This window comes from Dasypus novemcinctus, chromosome 4 (genome assembly GCF_030445035.2).
Source record: "Dasypus novemcinctus isolate mDasNov1 chromosome 4, mDasNov1.1.hap2, whole genome shotgun sequence".
NCBI lineage: Eukaryota > Metazoa > Chordata > Mammalia > Cingulata > Dasypodidae > Dasypus > Dasypus novemcinctus.
Window position 1 is genome coordinate 102246258 of NC_080676.1, and position 23412 is coordinate 102269669.

Genomic DNA, 23412 nt, shown 5'->3' on the forward strand with positions numbered 1-23412 from the left:
TTGTTTTCTCTGGGGTACTTTTATTTTGCCAGAATATGTAGTAAAAACTCCTTAACATTTTGCTGCCGGCATCTCTTCCTTGATATTACAATCCATTCTCCATTCCATGATATCCTGTCAATCAGGTAGGTCATCCTCCATCCCTCCACTTCACAGTGGATATATGATGCAGGCTGAACCAATATTCCTTGAACACAATGCCTGTGGGCACACAATCCAGGCAAGGTGTGTCCAGTTCTGGGCCTGTTTGCCCTCAGGTCCTTTCCTCTTACGGGGAGATGGAGCACCACAGCCTACAGGCTCGGCTGGCTTCTTCCTGCCTGCAACCAATGGGAGATACTGATAGGAAGATGCAGGGCAGGAAGGAGGGAGGAGGCCAGAGCATCTCTCTGCTCCCTGTCTGTCTAGAACAGACTGCCGCTCCGTGGCTCCAGGTCCCAGTACTGGTCTGCAGTTGTTTCAGTCCTGTCCCTGGTTCTGGAAATTTTTTCTTCTCATTTTGTGTCTGTAGCCTGAGAGAGGTAGTCGTTTTTTGCTCCTGTTGCTAATATCTGGGTTTCCACAGGATTCCACATTTTGTCTCTTAGCTTTTTCAATGCAATGTAACCTGCTACCTGTCTTATACTCTCTCAATTTTAAATACTTTAAGTGCTTTCTTTTCCCTTCTTGGACACTGACTTGAAATGGTCATTCCATGAGATTTGATTTGTGGATTCTAAGAGAAAAGAAGTCTCTCTTCCCATTGGATCATGAGGCTGCATGATTTGGGATGTCTGTGACCAATTTCCAGCCATCTAAACCCAGTTTGAGAATAAAGGCAAACAGACATAAAACAAGCCAGGAAATGGGGAAGATAAAAAGAAACTTGGCCCCTTCTTTAAACTCCTTGTTGAAACTGATCCTAAAGCTAGGATTAGATATCTTTTGTTCCAAACTAGTTCACTTTTGATAGTAAAAGAGCTTCTAGTAATACTTAAATCAGGACAACAAGACCCAAATTGGGACTGGCGTAGGCATACCAGAACATATAGTCACCCTACCTAAAATCAACTTAGCTCTTGAAGATGACAATTAGTTGAACCATTAAATTCCCTTTGACCCTTAACCTAATTTGGGTTGGTTTTCTGTTACTAAAATAAAAAATTCCTGGCAAGTACATGATATAAAGGCTTAAATAATTATTTCTTAGTAGCAGGATTTCAGAACAGGTAGAGAAACATCAGCATCCTTCTGAATTAGCCTCCACAATTTGCTTGGACAGTTTGCAAATTCAAGGTACAGCCACTGACAGAACATAATATGGAATTTTAGTTGCTATAATCCAAGAGTGTTGGGAAAAAAAGTGCAAAGAAAACTAAATTCACCAAGAGAACACATACAACCTACACAGGCTAAACATGACTCTTTGATGATTTCCACCCCCTGGCCCCCCAAACACACATTTTTTTTTTTCCAAACACACATTTAATGTGACCCTTCCTTAAGGTTTATTTTGAACTGAATACAAAAGTTTGGACATAGAGTAGTAGGTCAATCACTTAGAAGAACATTGGCCTCTGAGAACCGCTTTTCTTCTTTATTCTCTTTGCTTTTTCTCATTCTGCCATGAGGCCTCAGTCATACTACAGATTAAATAGGCCTTTGTTGGCTTGACCAGGAATCCAATAGCTATTTGCAACAATTTCCATTAAAACATGTGCTCTTTAGGTGGTGGTGAGAAAGGTATGCCACAGCTGACAAAACATTTGCTAGTCTCTTAATTCAATGCAGTCACAGCAGCTGCCTACTTGATGATAAAAATGGAACACAGCAATTCAAAGATTATATCTCTTCTGTCCAGTGGGAGTGCTCCCTAACTGGTGGTGGTCTTTTTTAAATTTAGAAAGCCATTCATAATTCAAGTGTTTGAAATTCCATGAGCATTTCTATCTCAAAGTGATTGTGTTGGTTTGAAGTTGTGTGTAGCTCAGAAAACTATGTTCTTAAATTTAATCCATTTCTGTGGGTGGAAACACATTGCAAGTAAGTTACTTCATTGATGAGGTTACTTCAGTTAAGGTGTGGCCCACCTCAATCAGGAGGGTCTTAATCCTATTACTGAAATCCTTTATAACAGAAAGAAATTCAGACCCAGAGAGAAAAAGCCACAAAGCTGCAACAGAACCCAGAAGAGAAGAGACCAGGATGTTTGCCTCGTGCTTTGCCTTGTAACAGAGGAACCAAGGATCACTAGCAGCTAGCCCTAAAAGGCCACAGTCTTTTGGAAGAAAGCATAACCTTGATGATGTCTTGATTGGCCTCAAAACCAAATAAATTCCCTTTGTTTAACATGATCCATTTCATTGTATTTGCTTTAAGCAGCCTAGGAAACTGAAACAGTAACTAGTGTTTTAATTTTTGAATTTCAATGTCATTTCATCAATAAAAAAGAGCAGATCAAAGCATTCTATCAAGAATTGGAAGGCATTGTCTAGAGGTTTTTTATTAGTCAATCAATTTTTCCATTTTTTGCTGTCCATTTAATATAGAGTGAATTCCTTTGGCCACAAAATATGCTTTTTTTTTTTTCAGAAAAAAGTATCCATTCCAGAAATTAAATAAGTTCAAAATTCCAAATCAGAAATAAAATTACAAGCACATACAAATTTGTAATATTTACAGATTTAAAGCATGGTACATATAAGCAACTCCATACAATATTCATCAGGTGTCATTTTGTTTTGGAACGTAAATTTAGCTACCTGTGTCCTTTTTAGTAAATTGGAAAAGAATTTTTTCTAGGTCCTACATTTTTTATCAAAGTTTATCACATCAATTTTACAATTTAAGCAGCAGTGGTAATTTTGAATGTTGTTTGTAATTCTTCACTTTATTTGTGCAGCAATTTATTAAATAATAAATTAACTACCAAATCCACTATCCCCACTGATAATAAACAAAAGGTTTTACCTAATTCTTAATCATGAGCAAAATATATTGAAGGAAGCTTTCTGGGAGGAGTGGGTAATAAAGGAAGGAAACAGATAAATCAAAATTCATGCATGTTGAATAAAAAGAGGAACTCAAAAGGTAAAAGTTTATCTGTCTAGATGCCTGTGTTTTCTTGGTCACTTTCAGAGAGGGTTATTTCCTCAGTAATTTCAGATGGCTCCAGTAGCCTAAAGTGTTCATTTAGTGCTGGAAATGCCCTGAGCATATTATACATCCTTACACTTATTGACAGTCGGGTCATTGACTTCACTCTCCCAGCAGATGATGACAGCGATTTCAACACTTTGGAAGCCTCACTCTGGAAGATGTCTGTTCTAACGGTGTAAAGGATAAAAATTTGCAATCCCTGAAGATAGAATGAAAGTTTAACATTAGTGCTGAGATACAGAATCAAAAAAGAGTTTAATTTCATCCCACCACCCACCCTTTTCACTTTGTATACTTAAATTTACCAGTCTTTGGCTGCCGTGCACATTTTTATCTAAGAGGGTTGAGGAAAAGTCCTTCTCATATAGAAATTGCTACATTTAGTGGTAGTGGAGTCAGAAGACCTGCCTTGGTTCAGGTGCTGCCTTACCACCTGCTGGTCATGTCACTTCACTAGTATTTCTTAATCTCTATGATCTTCAGTTTCCTGAAAGGGGCAGTTTGACTCTATGATCCCTAATTCTTCTAGTTCTAACCTTCTAGGATTTGTTTGTGTTTTAGTAACATAACTAGAAATTTGGTGCATTTAAGGACAAAAATTTTTAAAGCCCTCCTATTCATTTTTGGCACTTTAAATATGAAGACCAGATTCACATGAAGAATTAACTCACAAAATGCTGAGTACTATGGTTATGCCCCACCCCCACCCCCTCACACCCCCCACCCCCGCCAATGTCTGTTTTCTGTGTCCATTCACTGTGTGTTCTTCTGTGTCTGTTTGTATTCTCATTAGGTGGCTCTGGTAACAGATCCTGGGAACTTCTGGAGTGGGAGAGAGGTGATCATTCTCTTGCGCTACCTCAGCTGCCTGCTATGTCTTCTTATTGTCTCTCCTCTGTGTCTCTTGTTGCATCATCTTGCTGTGCCAGCTCTCCATGTTGGCTGCACTACTGCATGGTGGGGCATTCCCACACAGGGCGGCACTCCTGCGTGGGCCAGCACTCCGTGTGGGCCAGTTTGGTGCACGGGTGAGCTTGCCTTCACCAGGAGGCCCTGGGCATTGAACCCTGGATCTCCTATATGGTAAATGGGAGCCCAACTGCTTGAGCCACATCCATTTCCCAACAATATACTATGGTAACAAAAGATATTATCACTGGAGGAAACTAAAAACAGTACATGGGGTCTCTGTACTATTTTTGTAACTTCTTGTTAATAGTAAATGACACCAAATTTAAAAGTTACTTAAACATCCAAGAAATATCTCCCAGATTGGCATCTACAGGGCCCCAAGCCCTAAAAGATTTAGTTTTAAGAACACACCCTTGAAGGACTGTTATAGGAGACTGTCATTGCTAAGAGTAAGACCCAAGGGTTTCAAGAGCTTGAGTAATAAAATGAGTACATATGAGCAAGAGAGACGAATATTCTGGTCCAAATCAGAAAGAATAAGTTGATTGTTACCTAATAGGCAGTATCTAACTAATCAGGAGAGAGTATGTATGGGTCATGGGTTTCAGAAGGACAGGAATAGTCATTTGCCATCCAGATTGCTAAGGGAGAGACAGTTTGGATTTGGGGTATACTAGAAATCTATTCTCTAGAGGTGTCCTCTTCTGTAAGGTAGAATATTTCACCTGGCTTTCTCATAGTTTAAATTCCAAAGAAAAGACAAAATTGGATCAAATTTCTGGTTGTAAAGTAATTAGGAAAATTCCCTGGACCATGAGATTCAATAAGGACACCATCCTGTGTCTTATCTGGTGGACTCTCAATAATTCTGTGCTCCCACAATGTGTGGGTCAAACATTACCACTAGCACAAAGATCAGACTGTGCCTTTTATGTAATATCTATAGCATTTAGTAAATATTTATTAGAATTATAGCATTTTAAATCTAGAAGGAGGCTTATATGTGAACTAATATAATTGTGCCTATACTTTAGTGTACATAAAATTCATTTGGGGGGCCTTTTTTGAAATGAAGATTCTCAGCTCTAACTTTGTAGATTCTGATTTAGCAGGTAAGGAGTGAAGACTGGGAATCAGAATTTTAAACCCCCTAAGCTCTGGTATAAGTAATATTCAGACCCCTTTTGAGAGAAACTTTTTATTATAACCTTCGTCTCCTCAATTTTGTATTTTACATACCTCCCTTAGAGAAGTTGTGTTACTTACCTTAAACCATATGAACTATTATTAGTGAAGGTAGAATACACTCCATGTTTCCGGATACCAAATCCAGTGCTCTTACCACATTGCTAACCACAATGTTACCATGTAATATTAACATTTTGACTGATCCCCTGTGTTGTAATATGCCTCTCCTAAATTAGATGAGAGAATATCCTTGACTATGCCTTCTTTCTGATTCTTCCCTAAACTCCTGCTCACTTTAGAAAACAAATCTATGGGTCAATTAGCAATCCCAGATTAAGTTTATCCTATTTATTGTCCTCCTAGGGATTTTCTTTTATGGTCCACAGCCCTAAAGAACTGCTCCACATTCATTAAATTCAGTAGCAGGCACACAGTCATCCAAGGGATTTATACCCAAAAAGCACTATGGAAGTCTACCTCTCATAGAGAATGAGGTAGTTATAAACATTAAACATGGCAGTGGCCAAGCAGCTACCCATACTGTGCTATACAGTCTTATCAGAGTTGATTAGGTCAGCTTTACCTAATGCCCTTCCCAATGTTTTCCAATTTTGCCTCAGAGACTTCCCTCTGCAATGGCAGCTTGCCATAGCCAGAAACAACCACCTTGATATCACCTTCACAATCGTAACTACTCTCAGGAACTTAATGGGACAGTTATCAAACACTACAAAATTTGGGGAAATACAGGCAAACATGAACAATACGTGCTCTACTATGAAAGATACAGGTATGTTTTCTGCACTCTGAGAACTGATATTTTGGTTGAGGAGATGAGACTTGCATGCATCACAAGTTTGTTTTAAAGTGAAAGAAGAAAATGGTCAAATAACTTTACAAAACAATTAGTTCTCTTGTATTTGATAATAAATTATATTTACATATTTAATTCACAGTTCAATTAATATACCTAATGCCGAAGTCATCATTTCAAGGGATTAAAACCCATGAGTAAATCATCTATATGGATTGTACCAATGTCAGTTTCCTGGGTTGGATAATGTATCATAGTTTCATAAGATAATATCATGGAGAAAAGCTGGGTTAAGGGTACACATTGTGCTACTTTAGCAACTTTTAAAAAAAAATTTTTTTTTAAAGATTTGTTTTAATTTATTTCTCTTCCCTTCCTCTCTGCCCCCATCTGCTCTCTGTGTTTATTTGCTGTGTGTTCTTCTGTGTCTGCTTGTATTCTCAGCAGCACAGGGAATCTGCATGTCTTTTTGGTTGCATCATCTTGCTGTGTCAGCCCTCTGTATGTGCAATGCCACTCCTGAGCAGGCTGCACTCTTCTTGCACAGGGCAGCTCAATGTGGGGTGCACTCCTTGTGCATGGGGCTCCCCTACACGGGGGACACCCCTGCACGGTATGGCACTCCTTGCGTGTGGTAGCGCTGCATGTGGGTCAGCTCACCGCATGGGCCAGGAGGCCCTGAGTTTGAACCCTGGACCTCCCATATGGCAGGTGAATGCTCTATCAGTTGAGCCACATCTGCTTCCCTTTAGCAACTTCTTATGAATCTAAAACTATTCCAAAATAAAAAAAGTAAAAAATTTTGTAAAGATTAAAAAAAGGGATGGTAGAATAGAATAAGAATAAGGAGAAAAAGAAAAAAAGAAGAAATTTTGACCTCATCTCAGACTTTTTTCTACAACATAAACTCTCAGTAAGTCTATAGAATTTCAATGAACAAAGAATTAAATGTTACAGTAATTCGTGGTTCATCTATTGTGGTATATAAGGAAATATTTTCAGGTTAGAAAAGTCCTCATTAATGTTACCAATGATAATTAAACAATCATCCAAAAGTATACTGCTGCTACTGAGATATTAATTAAAATAAAAAAGTAAGAATAGCAGTACACTCTAATATTAAAGGGCTGGCAGAAAGCATTGAAACCTTTTAAGTATAGACTTAAGTATAAGAAAATGCAGTTGTAGCCATTGTTAAAAATAATCCAGGTATTATAAATAGTTCTTGAAAGAAGATAATTTAGAAACTATAATTTAATGAACAATAATCACATGATAAAATTTAAATTGTACAAATAAATCAGGAGGCATAAGCAGGCAAACTGCTGATATTACTACCTTAAAAGAGTAGGAATTGATACATACTCTTTGACTCTGGAAATTTAAAATTATATCTTTATAAGTTGTAGTTACATTTCATAAACAAATATAATGATTGACAGGATTAAAAATAAAATGAAAATGTTCCAAATAATTAGAGAATGTTAAGTAAAAAAAAACTAATTTATGTAGCATGTTATATAAATATTAAAAATAGAATTAAAGTGCTTCAAATAATTAGAGAAGGTTAAGTAAAAAAACCATTTATATAGCATGATATATAAAACTAAGGAAGTAATCTGGACACAAAAAATGAAAATAAGATGACAGAATAAGATCAAACATGTTAGTTAAGACAATAACCTTAAATAGCTAAAAGATATTAACTTATTTAATTAAATGGAAAAATATGTGAATATAATCAAATGCAAACAAACTATAGGAATCTGGAATAAGGTAAGACAAAAACAATAATACAGAAAACTTGAAAACAAACAAACTAGCATTAGTATAGTAGATAAAATCAAATAAAATCAAATTAGAAGATTCTACATTAATACATGGAAAATTAGATTGTAAGACAAAAGGAAATGTAACTAATGCTGCTTTATTATATTGATGAAAGGTATAACACACCAGAATGTTATAGAGTGTTGATATGATTTGTCAGTTCCACGTATTAACTTCACTAGATTATGATGTTCACTTGTTTCATCAAGCAAGTGCTGGCCTGATTGTTCCTGTGAGGGTTTTTCATAGTTGGAGTAACAGCCACAATCAGTTGATTGCATCTACAATCAACAAAGAAAACTGCCTTTAGCAATGTGGGCAGTCTCCTCATCAAACCAGCTGGAGGTCTTAAAAGCTGAAACTGGAGATAGGTGTTGCAACTCCATTGAGATTCAGGGCTCAGATGGCACATGGAAAGCCCAAAGATTTAATTCTCTTGGATGTACACCTACCAACTCTTGTACTACTTAGAGGTTCAAATAGAAGGACAGAAGAGACATGTGTAGGGGAAACCACAGCTGATCCCAACTCTGGCACACCTGGGAGCATAAATTCCAAAGGAGGGCCCACTGGCAAGGCACCAAACTCCTGAGCTATCTACCCTGATTATAGTGTCTGGATGTTTCCATAGTCCTCAGAAACCTTTCTATTTGGGGTAGTATCTACTTTGGTTGTCAATGAGATCCTGCTGAGACCTGTATAGGTGTTACTTCTGGAATGACCTCCCGAATCACTTGAAGTCTCTTAGCCACATAAACTCATTTGTCTTTACTTTTTCCCCTTTTTGGTCAAGGTCTTCTTTTTTTCTTCCACTTGCTTTGCTTGTTGGTACTTGGTAGCAATCCCTTGGTGCCAGGGAGGCTCATTCCTGGGACTCATACCCCATGCTAGGGAGAAGTTATTGCATTTATATGCTGAGTTTGGCTTAAAGAGAGGCCACATTTGAGCAGCCGGGAGGTTCCCAGTAGGTAGCTTTAGGTACCCTACAGCATTATGCTAAATTGCAATTTCAAGAGGAAAGGCTTGTAAGCATAGTCAGCGGTATCAAGGGCCATTGAATGGACCATCCTCTTTCACTAATCACTGCCCCCATACTTGGGGGATTATTGCTGTTTCAGTAGAGAATGTGGCAGAGCTCCCCAGGATGGGAATTTGATATTCTTTTGGTTATTGTGTGAATCTCCCCCCACTGTGACAATGCTCCATGAACATTTGAACACATTTTTTATGTCTTATATATATGCCCATGTATCCCCCATCACTGACAACCCACACCAATGATCCTCCCCTGCCATAGCTACACTTCTGTGATCCAAACCTTCCCCCAAAATGAAACCAATAAAATAGCCAAATACAATTAATAAGAAAATGAAATAATAATGATAATTTTAAACATAAGAAAAATACAGAAAAAATTTTAAAACTTAAAAATAAAATAAAAATGAAAAGATGGGATATTAAAAGATAATGAAAAATTATTTAAAAATTTTTTGACATTTGCCTTTCATCACTGTAAGATCTGCCATCCTGCAAGTACAGTGACATTATTTTCTTCCATTTATTCCCCCAGTGTCTTACTTTTTTCCACTATGTCATCAAAGAAGTTTTAGGTCACAGTAGTCACATACAGAATACAGGGGACCCCCACATACCCAACATCCTTGCCCCTCTCCCCCCTCCCATATCAATAACCTTTTTATATGTGGATGATACATTGTTACAACTCATGTACCAATATTGAAACACAGCTAACAACCATGGTCAACATTATGGTTTACATTTGGACATACACTTTTATAAATTTTGATGAAACTTAACATGGACTGTATCCATCATTGCAAGATCATGTAGAACACTTCCATCTCCCCCTAAATGCCTCCTATTCCTTTTAATTTATTCCTCCCTCCCCCTTCCCTTGGGACCCATGGCAACCGCAAGGATTCACTCCTTGAAGGACAGGATTCATAGTTACTTGCAACAACAATGAGGGTTTGACACACTGGTCTGTCCTCTCCTATTAGGCACTGTCCATGCTTTTGAGAGACTCCTGTCCTTCTGAAAACATAACAGGCCTCCCCAGGATGAGAGTCCAACACCTTCTCACTCATTATATGGGTCTTTACCCACTGATAACACAAACTATGACAAAATGATCACTCGCACACTCCCTAGAAGCCTGTCCCAGGTGCGCCCTGTCTCAAAAGCCCCTCCCTCCCAATCCAACATGCTAAACCAGTAACCCTTCCTTGTCATATTGCCAACTATCAGCTTGAGCAGTTGCAGGTGTGACAAATATATCTCTTTATGTATTATCTTTACCTGGTTTGGGTATTAGGGTGATTTTGGCTTCATAGAATGAATTTGGTAGCATTCATTCCTGTTCAATTTTTTGGAAAAGCCTGAGCAAGATTGGTATTAGATCATCTTTGAATGATTGGTAAAATTCACCTGTGAAGCTATCTGGCCCTGGGCTTTTCATCTTTGGAAGGTTTTTGATGACTGTTTCAATCTCTCACTTGTGATTGGTTTGTTGAGGTCTTCTATGTCTCCTAGGGTCAGGGTAGGTGGTTTGTGTGTCTACAAATTTGTTCATCTACACTACATTGTTTAGTTTTTTGGCACAGAGTTATTCATAGTAACCTCTTATGATATCTCTTATTTCTGCAGCATCAGTGAAAATGTCCCCCTTCTCATTCTGATTTATTTGCATCTTCTCTCTTTTTTCTTTGTCAATCTAGCTAAGGGTTTGTTGATTTTGTTGATCTTTTCAAAGAACCAACTTTTGGTTTTGTTGATTCTATTGTTTGTTTGTTTATTCTCAGTTTCATTTATTTCTGCTCTGATCTTTACTATTTCTTTCCCTTGGCTTGCTTTGGGATTAGTTTGCTGTTCTTTTACTAGTTTCTCCAGGTGTGTAGTTAGATCTTCCATTTTGGCTCTTTCTTCTTTTTTAATGTAAGCATTGAGAGCTATAAATTTCCCTCTCAGCACTGCCTTTGCAGTGTCCTATAGGTTTTGATATGTTGTATTTTCATTTTCATTCACCTCAAGATATTTGTTGAATTCTCTTGGAATTTCTTCTTGGACCCAATAATTATTTAAGAAGGTGTTGTTTAATTTCCATATATTTATGAATTTTCCCTTTTTCTGTCCATTGTTGATCTGTGGTTTCATTCCATTACGATCAGAGAAAGTGTTTTGTATAATTTCAATCTTTTTAAATTTATTGACTTGTCTTGTGACCCAACATATGGTTTATCTTAGAGAAGGATCCATGAGCTCTTGGGAAAAAAAAGTATATCCCACAGTGTTGGGGTACAATGCTCTATAGATTTCTGTAAGGTCTAGTTCATTTTTCATATTATTCAACTTCTCTGTTTATTTATCCTCTGTCCAGATGTTCTATCCAATACTGAGAGAGGTGTATTGAAGTGTCCAACTATTATTGTAGAGAAATCTATTTCTCCTTTCAGTTTTGCCAATGAGTGCCTCATATACCTTGGGGCACTCAGGTTAGATGCATAAATATTTACTATAGTTATTTCTTATTGATGAATTGGTCCTTTTGTTAATATATAATGACCTTCTTCATCCCTTATAAAAGTTTTGCATTTGAAATCTATTTTGTCCAATATAATTATCACTGCTCCAGCTCCTTTTTGGTTACTCTTTGCATGGAATACCTTTTTCCATCTTTTCACTTTTAACCTAGTTCTGTCTTTATGTCTGAGGTGGGTCTCTTATAGACAACATACAGATGGCTCATATTTTTTTATCCATTCAATCAGTCAATATTTTTTGATTGTGGAGTTCAATTCATTAACATACAATGTTATTATTGTAAAAGCATTACTTACTTCATACCTGTTGTCCTTTGGCTCTCTGTTGTCACATCATTCTATTGTCTGTCTTCTTATCCTTTATTTTACCCTTTCTAATAATTTTCATTTCTAAACTCTTCTCCAAATTTCTCGTCCTTGGTTTTTCCTTTCAGGCTTCAGCACTCCCTTTAGTATCTCTTGTAATTCTGGTCTTTTGGTAGCATATTCTATCACTTTTTATTTTCTGTGAAGATTTTGAACTCAACCTCATTTTTGAAGGACAGTTTTTTTGAATGCAGAATTCATGCTGGCAGTTTTTCTCTTTTAGTACCTTAACTACAACATACCACTTTCTTCTCACCTCCATGGTTTCTGATGTGAGGATGACACTTAATCTTTTTGAGTTTGCCTTGTCTGTGATGCTTTGCTTTTCTCTTGCTGCTTTCAGAATCCTCTTTTTGTTTCTGATATTTGACATTCTGAATAGTAGGTGTCTCAGGGTAGGTCTATTTGGCTTTATTCTGCTTGGAGTGTGTTGTTCTTCTTGGGTATTGGTATTCACATCTTTTGTAAGGGTTGGGAAGTTTTCAGTCATAATTCCCTCAAATATTCTTTCTGCCCCTTTTCCATTCTCTTCTCCTTCTGGGACACCAATAATGTGAATATTTGTGTGTTTCACTTTGTCATTCAATTCCCTGAGACTCTGTTCCATTTTTCCCCCATTCTCTTCTCTTTCTATTCTCCTGTCTTTTCCAGTTCAGATGATCTGTCTTCAACATCACTAATATTGTCTTTGAGCATTTCAAATCTGCTCTTATGTGCTTCTAATGTATTTTTAATCTCATCCATCTTGTGTTTCATTCCCGTAGTGTCTGTTACTTTTCTTTGCTGGCTTTCAAATTGTTCTTTATGCTCTCCCAGTGCCTTATTGTTATTCTCTATTTCTTTAGTCATGTTTTCATTAAATTCTTTGAAGTGATTTAGGAGAGTTGTGAGATTATCATTGATTAATTGCCTTAAATCCCATATCTCTTCAAATATTTGGTTTGTTCTTTTGGTTGGACCATATGGCTTGTAATTTTTTGCTGATGTCTAGGCATCTGAATATATCGGCCAATTTCTCTCTTCAAGTCTTAATTTGCATTACTGTGGTGCGAACCCATTTGTAAATAGCACTTTTGAAGATGTTATTTTAGGTTAAGGTATGGACTCATTTTGAATAAAATTTTTGAAGATCCTATTCAGATGAGTCAAACTGAATCAGGGTGACCTTATAAGAGAGAGGCAATTTGGTTGCAGTCAGTCAGAGAAAGCCACAGGAGGAGATAAGGGAGACAGTTTGTCATGGATATAGGTCAAGATGTAAGCCAAGGAACCCAAGGATTGTGGCAAAATAGTAACAGAACACTACAGATTCAAGGAAGAAGCATGGCCTGTTGAAACTTTGATTTTGGTCTTCTAGCCTCCAAAACTGTGAGAAAGATAAATTCATGTTGTTCAAGTAAGACCATTGTGTGGTAATTGTAATAATGGCCCTGCAAACTAAGACAATAAGTAAGGTTTTATAAAAAAAAATTGAGGACTTTTATGTTGAGTGAAGCAAGCCAGGCACTGAAGAATAAATATTACATGACTTCTCTGATATGAATTAAGCAAATTGAGCAGACTTACAGAGCTAGAGTCTGAAAGAAAAGTTAACAGGAAATAGAAAGAGCAAAGAAGGTTGTGAGTCAACAACCATATGGGCAAAATCTATGATAAAGTGGAATTGTGTAGTTGTACAGTGGAGGGGCATGACAGTGGTGTAATGATACTGTTGGGTTGGATGGTGCTGATTTGTTAGGGGGATGGGGTGGGGAGGGTGGGTTGGATTATTCATGGAACCTAGGGGGAAGTTTGTGAACACTGGAGTTTGGCAGGCATATGGTTGAAACTACAATGTTGGGAATGCTCTTTTGGCAATATGGCAAGTGAGTGTGCTGGTTTGGGGTTTGTTGGATGTGGGGGACATTTGGGACAGGGTGCACCTGGGGCAGGCTTCTAGGAAGTGTGTGCGTGTTCATCTTGCAATAGTGTGTTATATAAGTGGATGGAGACCCACAAGATGAGTGCAAGGTGGTGGTCTCCCATCCTGGAGAGACCTGCTATGTTCTCAGAGGGGTGGGAGTCTCTCAAGAGCTTGGGTGCTGCCTAATAGAGGAGGACAGACCAGTGTGTTAAGTCATGGGGTATTTTTATGATGGGTGGAGATTCACACAATAACCAAAGGAATGTCAAATTCCCATTCTGGGGAACTCTACGACATTCTCCAATGGATCAGCAGAATCCCCTGAGCACAGGGGCAAAGACTAGTAAAGGAGGATAGTCCATCGACAGGCACGTGATTTTGATGACTGTACATATAAACCTTTACTCTTGAAATTGAAACTTACCCTAGCATTACAGGGTGCCTAAGAGCTGCCTCCCTGTTGCTCAAATGTGGTCTCTTTCTAAGCTAAACTAACATATAAATACATTACCTTCCCTCCAGCATGGGACATGACTCCCAGGGATGAGCTTCTCTGGCACTGAGGGATTACTGTCAAGCACCAGCTAGCAATGCATCTGGATAAAGACCTTGACCCAAAGGGGAAAAAGGTAAAGACAAATAAGTTTCTATGACTAAGAGACTTCAAAGTGAGTAGACACATTATTCCAGAGGTTACCCTTATGCATGTCTTGGCAGGATCTCATTGACTACCAAAATAGATATTACCCTAAATAGTGTAGCTCCTGATGGCCCTGGAGAAATCCAGACACTATAGTCAGAGCAGATAGCTCAGGAGTTTGGTGCCTTGCCAGTGGGCCTACTTTGGAATTTATTCTTCCCAGTGTGACAGTTGGACTCAGTTGTGGTTTCCCTGCCCATGGCTCTTATGTCCTTCTATTGAACACATAATTACTACTAGATTTGGTAGGTGTATGTCCAAGAGACTTAAATCTTTGGGCTGTCCATATGCTATCTGGGTCCTGAATCTCAATGGAGTTTCAACACCTACTCTCCAGTTCATTGGTCTCACTGAGAACAATGGCAAAGAGGTGATGATGGACAACTACCATACCATGGAATCTAGAGAGTCTACAACTGCAAGCAAGAGTCCCATCCATCAGCCCCATGGGATTGCAGCCATCTCTCAATTAGAGGTGGAGGGGACATCATCACCCCAGAATTCTCAGGATTGGGGAATGAGCTATGGACTAAAGTAGACTTAGCGATATTCTATTATAGTCTTATTGTGATCCTACCAATAGAAGAAATTATATCACTGATGTGGAGGCAGTGGCCACTGGAGGTTCTGAGAGCAGGGAGAGGGAAAGACAGGTGTAATATGGGGGAATTTTCAGGACTTGGGAGTTGTCCTGAATGACATTGCAATGACACATATAGGCCATTATATATCTTGCCATAGCCAATAGAATTGGGTGGGAAAGAGTGTAAGCTACAATGTAAACTTTAATCCATGCTTAGTGGTAATGCTCCAAAATGTTTTCATTAATTGTAATGAATGTACCACACCAATGAAGGATGCTGTTAATGTGGGAAAATATGGGAGGTGTAGGGAATGGGGTATATGTGAATCCCTTATAGTTTTATTTAACATTTATGTAATCTAAATATCTTTTAAAACGTACATATATATTTTAAAAATTGGAAAACTAAATACATCACTTTTTAAATAGCTCTTTTTATTTCTTTCTTATTTCTCCTCCCTCCCTGCCTCCATTGTCTGCTCTCTGTGTCCATTCGCTGTGTGTTCTGTGTCTGTTGTATTCTCATTAGGTGGCACTGGGAACCCATTCTGGGACCTTATAGAGTGGGAGAGAGGTGATCATTCTCTTGCTCCACCTCAGCTCTCTAGTTCACCGTGTCTCATATTGTCTCTTCTCTGTGTCTCTTTTTGGTTACGCCATCTTGCTGTGTCAGTTGTCCATGTGGGTGCCATCACTCCTGGGCAGTCTGCTCTCCTGCATGGGACTGCACTCCTTACGTGGGGGGCACCCCTGTGCAGGGTGACACTCCTTGCACGTGGAGTAGGCCACATGGCCAGCTTGCCACATGGGGCCAGGAGGCCCTGGGTATCAAACCCTGAAACTCCTTATGATAGGTGGAAGCTCTGTCCATTGAGCCATATCTGCTTCTCTATATCACTTTTATTTTTTAAAAAGATTTTATTTATTTTATTTATTTTTTTATTTCTCTCCCTTCCCCCCCTCAACCCCCCAGTTGTCTGTTCTCTGCGTCCATTCACCGTGTGTTCTGTGACCGCTTTTACCCTTATCAGCGGCACCGGGAATCTGTGTTTCTTTTTGTCGTGTCATCTTGTTGTGTCAGCTCTCCATGTGTGCAGTGCCATTCTTGGGCAGGTTGCACTTTCTTTCACGCTGGGCAGCTCTCCTTATGGGATGCACTTTTTGCACATGGGGCTCCCCTAAACGGGGCACTCCTTGCGTGCATCAGCACTGCGCATGGGCCAGCTCCACATGGGTCAAGGAGGCCTGGGGTTTGAACTGTGGACCTCCCATGTGGTAGGCAGACGCCCTATCCATTGGGCCAAGTCTGCTTCCCTTTTAAAAAGTACATATGTGACATATAAAAATATTGTCATAAGGTAATCCTAATAAGATCAAAATTTTAAAGCAATAACAATCTATGTGGAATCTAAGCAATTATTTTCTTGCCTTCAGAGTTGGCAATCCAGAGTTTAGGATGGTGTTTTCATCAGATCTTTACTTGCCTCATACAGTGGTTCAGCAATTGTATTTGTTCACAGATGATCCTGGTGTAGTGTAGGTACATGTAAGAGAAGGGTTCTTTAATTATACTGAAGTTTAATTAACCCTTCCAGCTCAGAAAAGGTAATTTCCAATGTCATAGTATTTTCCATTAGAATAAAAAGCAATGCTAAATTGGATAGGAAGAGAAATTCTGATTTCAAGGTTAGTCTTTGTAAAATGCATCTTTGTTTTATTTTAGAGTTTTGAAATACCTCATGGAAAATATATAAATATAAAATTTTTTAAAAATTCAGTGAGGTCAGACATAATTATTTTTCTTTTTATCTGCCATTCTGTGTTATCTATATTAGCCTTTCTTCCATGATGAAAATTAGTAGTTAGCCATAATCTTCACTCTAAATATTCATCTTATGATATTAGAAGCTTCCAAGGTGTTAATAGGACGGTTTCAAAGAAAATCTTCTTTTGAGATTTTTAAAACCAAGTTTGGATTGAATGTTTTTGAAAAATTCTGTAAATATATCCTTGAAATAAGACTCAAGGAATAAAAGCATCTTCAGACTTATGTAAAATTATGTCATGAAACAACCTCATGAAGTTCTGCTATTATCATACCAACTCTCTTGCATATAACAACTATAAACCCTTGACAAAATATTTTACAAAATGACCAGAAGACACTGGAGGACAACCAAAAGCAGTCAGAAACTGGAAAGGGAGTCTATAATTGGGAAAAGGATCTGGCACTGGGTGAGATTCTTGTTTTTATTTTGTTTTGTTTTTAACTGTTTTTTGTTTTTTCTTTTTGTTTTGTTTTGTACCGAGGCCAGGGATTGAACTTGGGACATCTTATATGGAATGCCTGCACTCAACCAATGAACCACATCACCTTCCCTGAGTTGGGTTTTTTTTTGTTCTGTTTTGTTTTTTTCAGGAGGCACCGGAAACCAAACTGGGACCTCCCGTGTGGGAGGCAGGCACTCAACCACTTGAGCCACATCTGCTCCCATTATTTTGTTCTTAAAAGTTTTAAACCTAAAGGCAGACCCTGTTCAGTCTCATGCAGGTGATTAAACCTGGAATTGAAATATGAATTCCATAGATTGAAGAACCAAAGCAAAAGGTTTATGGAAACACAGAAGCTGGAATGTAAGGAGGAATAGCCAAGAAAGGAGGAAGCAGAGAGGGGAGCTCCAAACCCTGTATTTGAACTCTCCTCAAATTTCTGATTGATTTTTTTTTTAATGACACTGCTGTATCTCCTGGCAGGGGACACAGCACAGGTGCAGCTGACTGACTACAGGAAGCCCAGGTAAGGTTAAAAGGACTAAACAGGTATTTGAAGTGCTGTCCTGCCTAGAGCAGTCACAGCTTTCAGTTTTAGTCCACATCAGTTAACTGTCTGCTAACCCCACTCTTGGTAGGAATATAATAGAATTCAGAATTGTGACAGTGTATTATTTTTAGTGTGATAGCAGTAAATATTGTAAATATAATTAATACTATTGAATTGTACAATTGAATGTATTAAAATGGTAAATTGTGTGCTCTCTATTGGTTACTACAATCAAAGTTAAAAGCAAAAAATAAAAAATTCCACTTTCACATTATCCTTGCAATAAAGACCAACAACAGCAGCAAAATATAAATGGATGAAAAATATAAACCTTGCAAACAGAACAACTAAGAAGGCTGGAGTATATGTATCACCTAGTAGACTTCATGACAAATATTATCGACTTTAAAGACAAACATTCAAAATGATAAAAAGGTCAATTTATCTATACGACATAACAATCATAAATGGTGCATCTAATAGCAGAACTTGAAAATACATAAAGCAAACTTTGATAGAAATAAAGAGAAAAATAGACAAATTCATAATCATAAAGATTTTAATATGTCTCTTTGAGCAACTGAAAGAACCAGACAAAAATATTAGTAAAGACAGTTCTAAACAACACTAACAACCACTCTAACCTTACTGACATTTTTAGAACACTACACCCATGAACCATAGACTACACATTTTCAAGTGCAAATGTTTTGTTCACCAAAATAGACCAGATGCTAGGCCATTTAAGAAGTCTCAATAAGGGAAACGGACTTTGGCCCAGTGGTTAGGGCGTCCGTCTACCATATGGGAGGTCCGCGGTTCAAACCCCGGGCCTCCTTGACCCGTGTGGAGCTGGCCATGCATAGTGCTGATGCGCGCAAGGAGTGCCCTGCCACGCAGGGGTGTCCCCCGCGTGAGAGCCCCACGTGCAAGGAGTGTGCCCGTGAGGAAAGCCGCCCAGCGTGAAAAAAAAGAGCAGCCTGCCCAGGAATGGCGCCGCCCACACTTCCCATGCCGCTGACGACAACAGAAGCGGACAAAGAGACAAGACGCAGCATAAGACGCAGCAAATAGACACCAAGAAGAAGTCTCAATAAATTTAAAAGAATTGAAAGAAAAATTTCAGCCATCCCCAGAGGAGTCCAAGCTCCAAAAATAACTGTATATTGTCCATACCACCCATGCTAAGTGGCTGCCATCAAACTGTTGCATAGGGAGAAAGGAAAGGAGGTGTTTCCCAAGGTAGTTGCTTGATAAACTTACTTCTGTACAGAACAATGAGACTAATGTGGCCCAATCCTTTTGCAATTATGTTGTTTAATCTCCAGCCCAGGAAAGAAATAGCAAGTTATTCATGAAGAGCTAATGAGCAATCAGTTCTGTGCCTTTCCTTCCTCATTACCAAAACTCAACAACGGCCTTCAGGGAGTTAAAAGGAAGGAACCTGGTCGGAGTGTTATCATCGCCACCATTACATGAACAGCTACTTACAGACTGACCCATATCATACCTGAGTAGTGTTGAAAAGGCAGAATAAGTAGCTTAAGACGATCCTGATGTTATCATTATCAATTAGCATAAAGAATGCCAGAATCCAGGTAATTCCAAAAATGACTGCAATAGATAATGTGCTAAGAACCTTCTTCATTGATGAAACCTTTTTTGTACTGGATGAGAGAAAGAAAGAAAGAAAATATGATTCATTCAGGGTTTTACTTGTTAATTGTTCTCCTCCTACTTGGAATGCATGTTCACCTGCCTATATACACTGTTTATTTAACAATATTAGGCCTCAAGTGGACAAACAATGATAGACCTGATGTCACTCTGGAGAAAATCTGATTTAACAAGCATTATTTAAAAGTACATTGATACTTGCTTGAAAGCTCAGGCATAAATAGTTCTTTAAATATTAATGTAGGAAAATTTTACTAAGAACCAACTTTTCCATTAGAATGGAATGTTAATTTAGTGATTATTGTTACAGGATCAGCCAGTGAGAAATTCCTTTTCTGGGAATCTGGGAACTTCCTATTTCCTGGTTTAATATGGGAGAAAAAAGTTATTAAGGTACAGAGTGATCTTCCCACTCATGCTAAACCTCATTTTCCTTATCTGTAAATAGGGATAGAATGGTATCCAACTCATAGACCTAGGAATATAAAATGAGAATGAATATAAAGCACTTATAAAATTTCAATAAATCCAGTCTACTAATAATCATGATGATCATTCATAATAAAATAATCTTTTTCTTGTCTAATAAGAGAGGCATATTTATATAACTTTTTGTTCCTGAAAGTAATTTTATTCTCTCTTGTAATATATTTGTTGAAACAGAATAGTAAGTTTCCTCTTTGAAAAAAGAAAAGATGAAACCAAAAATATGAGTTTCCACAATCTAATCCATGGACAAGGGTCCAAAGGGTCTGTGGAAAGATTTCAGGGCATCCGTGAGCTTGAATTGAAAAAGCCCAACTTATTATGTTTATCCTCTCTGACCTCTAACTGAAATCTAGCATTTCCTTCACTTATGAATGTATGTAATAAATAAATTACAGCAATATTCATTTCACCTGACTGGCAAAGAGGTCCATGGAACAAAAAAGGTTAAGAACCCCTGATCTAATCAAATCTAATGAAGACACTATGAAACAAATCATTTGGACATAAAAATATTCCCCTCCCCCAACGGCTCCCCTGTCTGTCTGCTTGTTGTTGCGTTTTTTTTTTTTTTTGCTCGCTGTTTGTGCTCATTGTCTGCTCTTTTGTTGTTGTTGTCTTTTTACTTGTTTGCTTGTTGACTGCTTGCTGTTTGTTTGTCTTCTTTAGGAGGTGCTGGGAACCAGACCTGGGGCCTCCCATGTGGGAGGTAGGCACTAAACTGCTTGAGCTCCATCCAGTCCCTGACATAAAAATATTTTTTAAAAATTCAGGTAATATACTGTAAAAATTTATTAGTCACTGCTACATGGAAAATTAAATTGATAAAGACAAGGTTTTGTATGTCTTATTAATAAAAATGAAATCAAGTTTCCAAGTAAGCCTAAATTTAACTATAAATACTTGGTTCTCTATCAAAAGTTACAGATTAATCTGTTTTTTCCCCTTTCACTAAGATATAATTACCCTCTTGCTGTCAATCTCCTTTATTATCCATCTAAATATAAGTTCTTTACGTTTGTATGTGTAACAGTTTTAAGTTCTCTTATGAATTCCCCAAAGAGAAAGATTATATTTTTTAAGTAATCCACTGCTGTGGGTGTAAGACCCCTTTAGACTGGACTATATCAGTGAGACATAACTCAGGTTGTGTCTCTTCTCCCTCACTGGAGCTGATATAAATGGAGACACACAGGAAAAGGGAGCATTCCCATTTTTTAAAAAAGATTATTAAATTTTATTTTGCAAAAGCTCTAATTTAGATTCCTGGACCTTTTTTCTTCCTGTAACAAACTACTGTGTTTGTTTTTTAACAAATCAATTTTATTGCTACATATTAATAAGGCATAAATCCATTCAAAATGTATAATCAAAGGCATTCAGTATAATCACATAGTTGTGCATTCATCATGTCAATCATTTTTAGAACATTTTCTAATTCCAATAATAATAATACAAAAACCCACCAAACAAGCAAAACTTACCACCTTTCAATCTCTCTATGCTTCCCCTACTATATATAACTGCTATTCTGCTTCCATATCTCTAGTTTCTTTGTATTTATATTTTGTAAAAACAGTCTTATCTATGCAAAATTACCTATATTCGTATTTTACATGAGGTTTCACTGTGGTATACAACCCCATGTTACATATTTTAGCCTTCCTTCTAGTAATATACATGACCTGAGACTTACCCTTTCAACAAACAGTCATAACCATATAATAGCTTTGCTAGTTACAAACACTATGATGTGCTTTCACCATTTCTGTTCATTTCCAAAGATTTACAGACAACATTTTTAACAATTCTGCACAGATTAAACCTCAACTTTTCATTCTCTACCCTCATTCTACTTCTTGGTGACCTATATTCTGATTATTAACTCCATGAATCTACACAATACATTTAGTTCATAGTAGCACAATCATACAATATTTGTCCTTTTGTGTCTGGCTTGCTTCACTCAACATAATGTCTCCAGGTTCATCCATGTTGCTATATGCTTCACGGCTTCTTTTCTTTTTACAGCTGCATAATATTCCATTGTATGTATATACCACAATTTGTCCATTCATCAGTTGATGAACACCTGGGTTGTTTCCAACTTTTGGCAATTGTGAATAATGTCACTATGAACATCACTGTGCGATGTCTGTTCATGTTACTGCTCTCAGTTCTTCTGGGTATATACCTAGTAATGGTATCACTGGGTCACATGGCAAGTCTAATTGCAACATCCTTAGGAACTGCCAAACAGTTCTCCATAGTTGCTGTACCATTCAATATTCCCACCAACAGAGAATAAACATCACTATCCCTCCACATCCTCTCCAGCACTTGTTTTTTCAAATTTTTAATAGTAGACATTCTAATAGGTATGAAATGATATCTCACTGTAGTTTTGTTTGCAGTTGCCTAATAGCTAGTGATTTTGAACATTTTTTCATGTGTTTCTTCACCATTTGTATTCTTTCGACAATTGTCATTTCAAGCCTTTAGCCTATTTTTTCAGTCTTTATTTTTTAATATTACATTAAAAAAATATGAGGTCCCAATCTACCCCCCACCCCCCTCACCCCACTCCTCCTCCCATAACAACAATCTCCTCCATCATCATGAGCCTTTAGCCTATTTTTAAGTCAGATTGTTTGTCTTTTTATTGTTGAATTGTATGATTTCTTTGTATATCATGGATATTAGACCCTTTTTAGATATGTGATTGTCAAATATATTCTCCCATTGAATTGGCTGCCTTTTAACCCTTTAACAAAGTCCTCTGAGGTACAAAGGTGTTTAATTTTGAAGAGGTCCCATTTATCTATTTTTTCTTTTGTTATTTGTGCATTGGTATAAGGTTTAAGAAACTACCACCTACCACAAGATCTTGAAAATGTTTTCCTACATTTCCTTCTAGGATTATTACGGTTGTCACTTTTATATTTAATTGCTCTACCACTTATGACCATTCAGTGTGAAAGGAGGACTTGAACATCGCCAGCAGCCAAAGCTTAAGCACGAAGCCCCTAAGAAGCTTGGCCCATGGAGCAGCCCAAGATGGAGAAGCTGAGCCCAGGCTGAAGAGAAGAGCCATCTGCCTAATAGCTCACAGCTGAACTTGGGAAGAAAGCAGAGCAGCCAAGACTGAGAGAGGAGGCCCAGGAATAGACAAGCCCTATGCCTCATTGCTCACAGCTGAGCTCTGGGAGCTGGGCTCTGGGAAGTGGTGAGCATGTGTGGGGGAAGGCAGAGACCCTGGCAGAGGTTGTCTGCCATCTTATTCACCATGTGGCAGTTGAACGCATCTCTGACTGTGCCTTCAGTTAGGCATTTCATGGCTTCAGAACCATAAATGTTTACCCCAAATAAATCCCCTTTATAAAAACCAGCACATTTCTGGAAATTTGTATTGGCAGCCCTTTGGCAAACTAAGA

General features: G+C 37.9%; 1 protein-coding gene across 5 annotated transcripts in view; it reads right to left on the minus strand.

Annotated features, from left to right (window-relative positions):
* Positions 1 to 2444: 2444 nt before the first annotated feature.
* The window catches only part of ADGRG7 (adhesion G protein-coupled receptor G7), a 144895-nt gene continuing 123927 nt past the window's right edge, over positions 2445 to 23412 (minus strand). For all 5 annotated transcript variants that reach the window (XM_058295996.1, XM_058295997.2, XM_058295995.2 and 2 more), the window contains 2 exons: positions 19326 to 19482; positions 2445 to 3337 (listed from right to left, as the gene is read on the minus strand). In XM_058295996.1, coding sequence (XP_058151979.1) covers positions 3086 to 3337; positions 19326 to 19482 — 409 coding nt within the window. In that variant the 3' untranslated portion in view covers positions 2445 to 3085. The remainder of the gene's footprint in view (positions 3338 to 19325; positions 19483 to 23412) is intronic.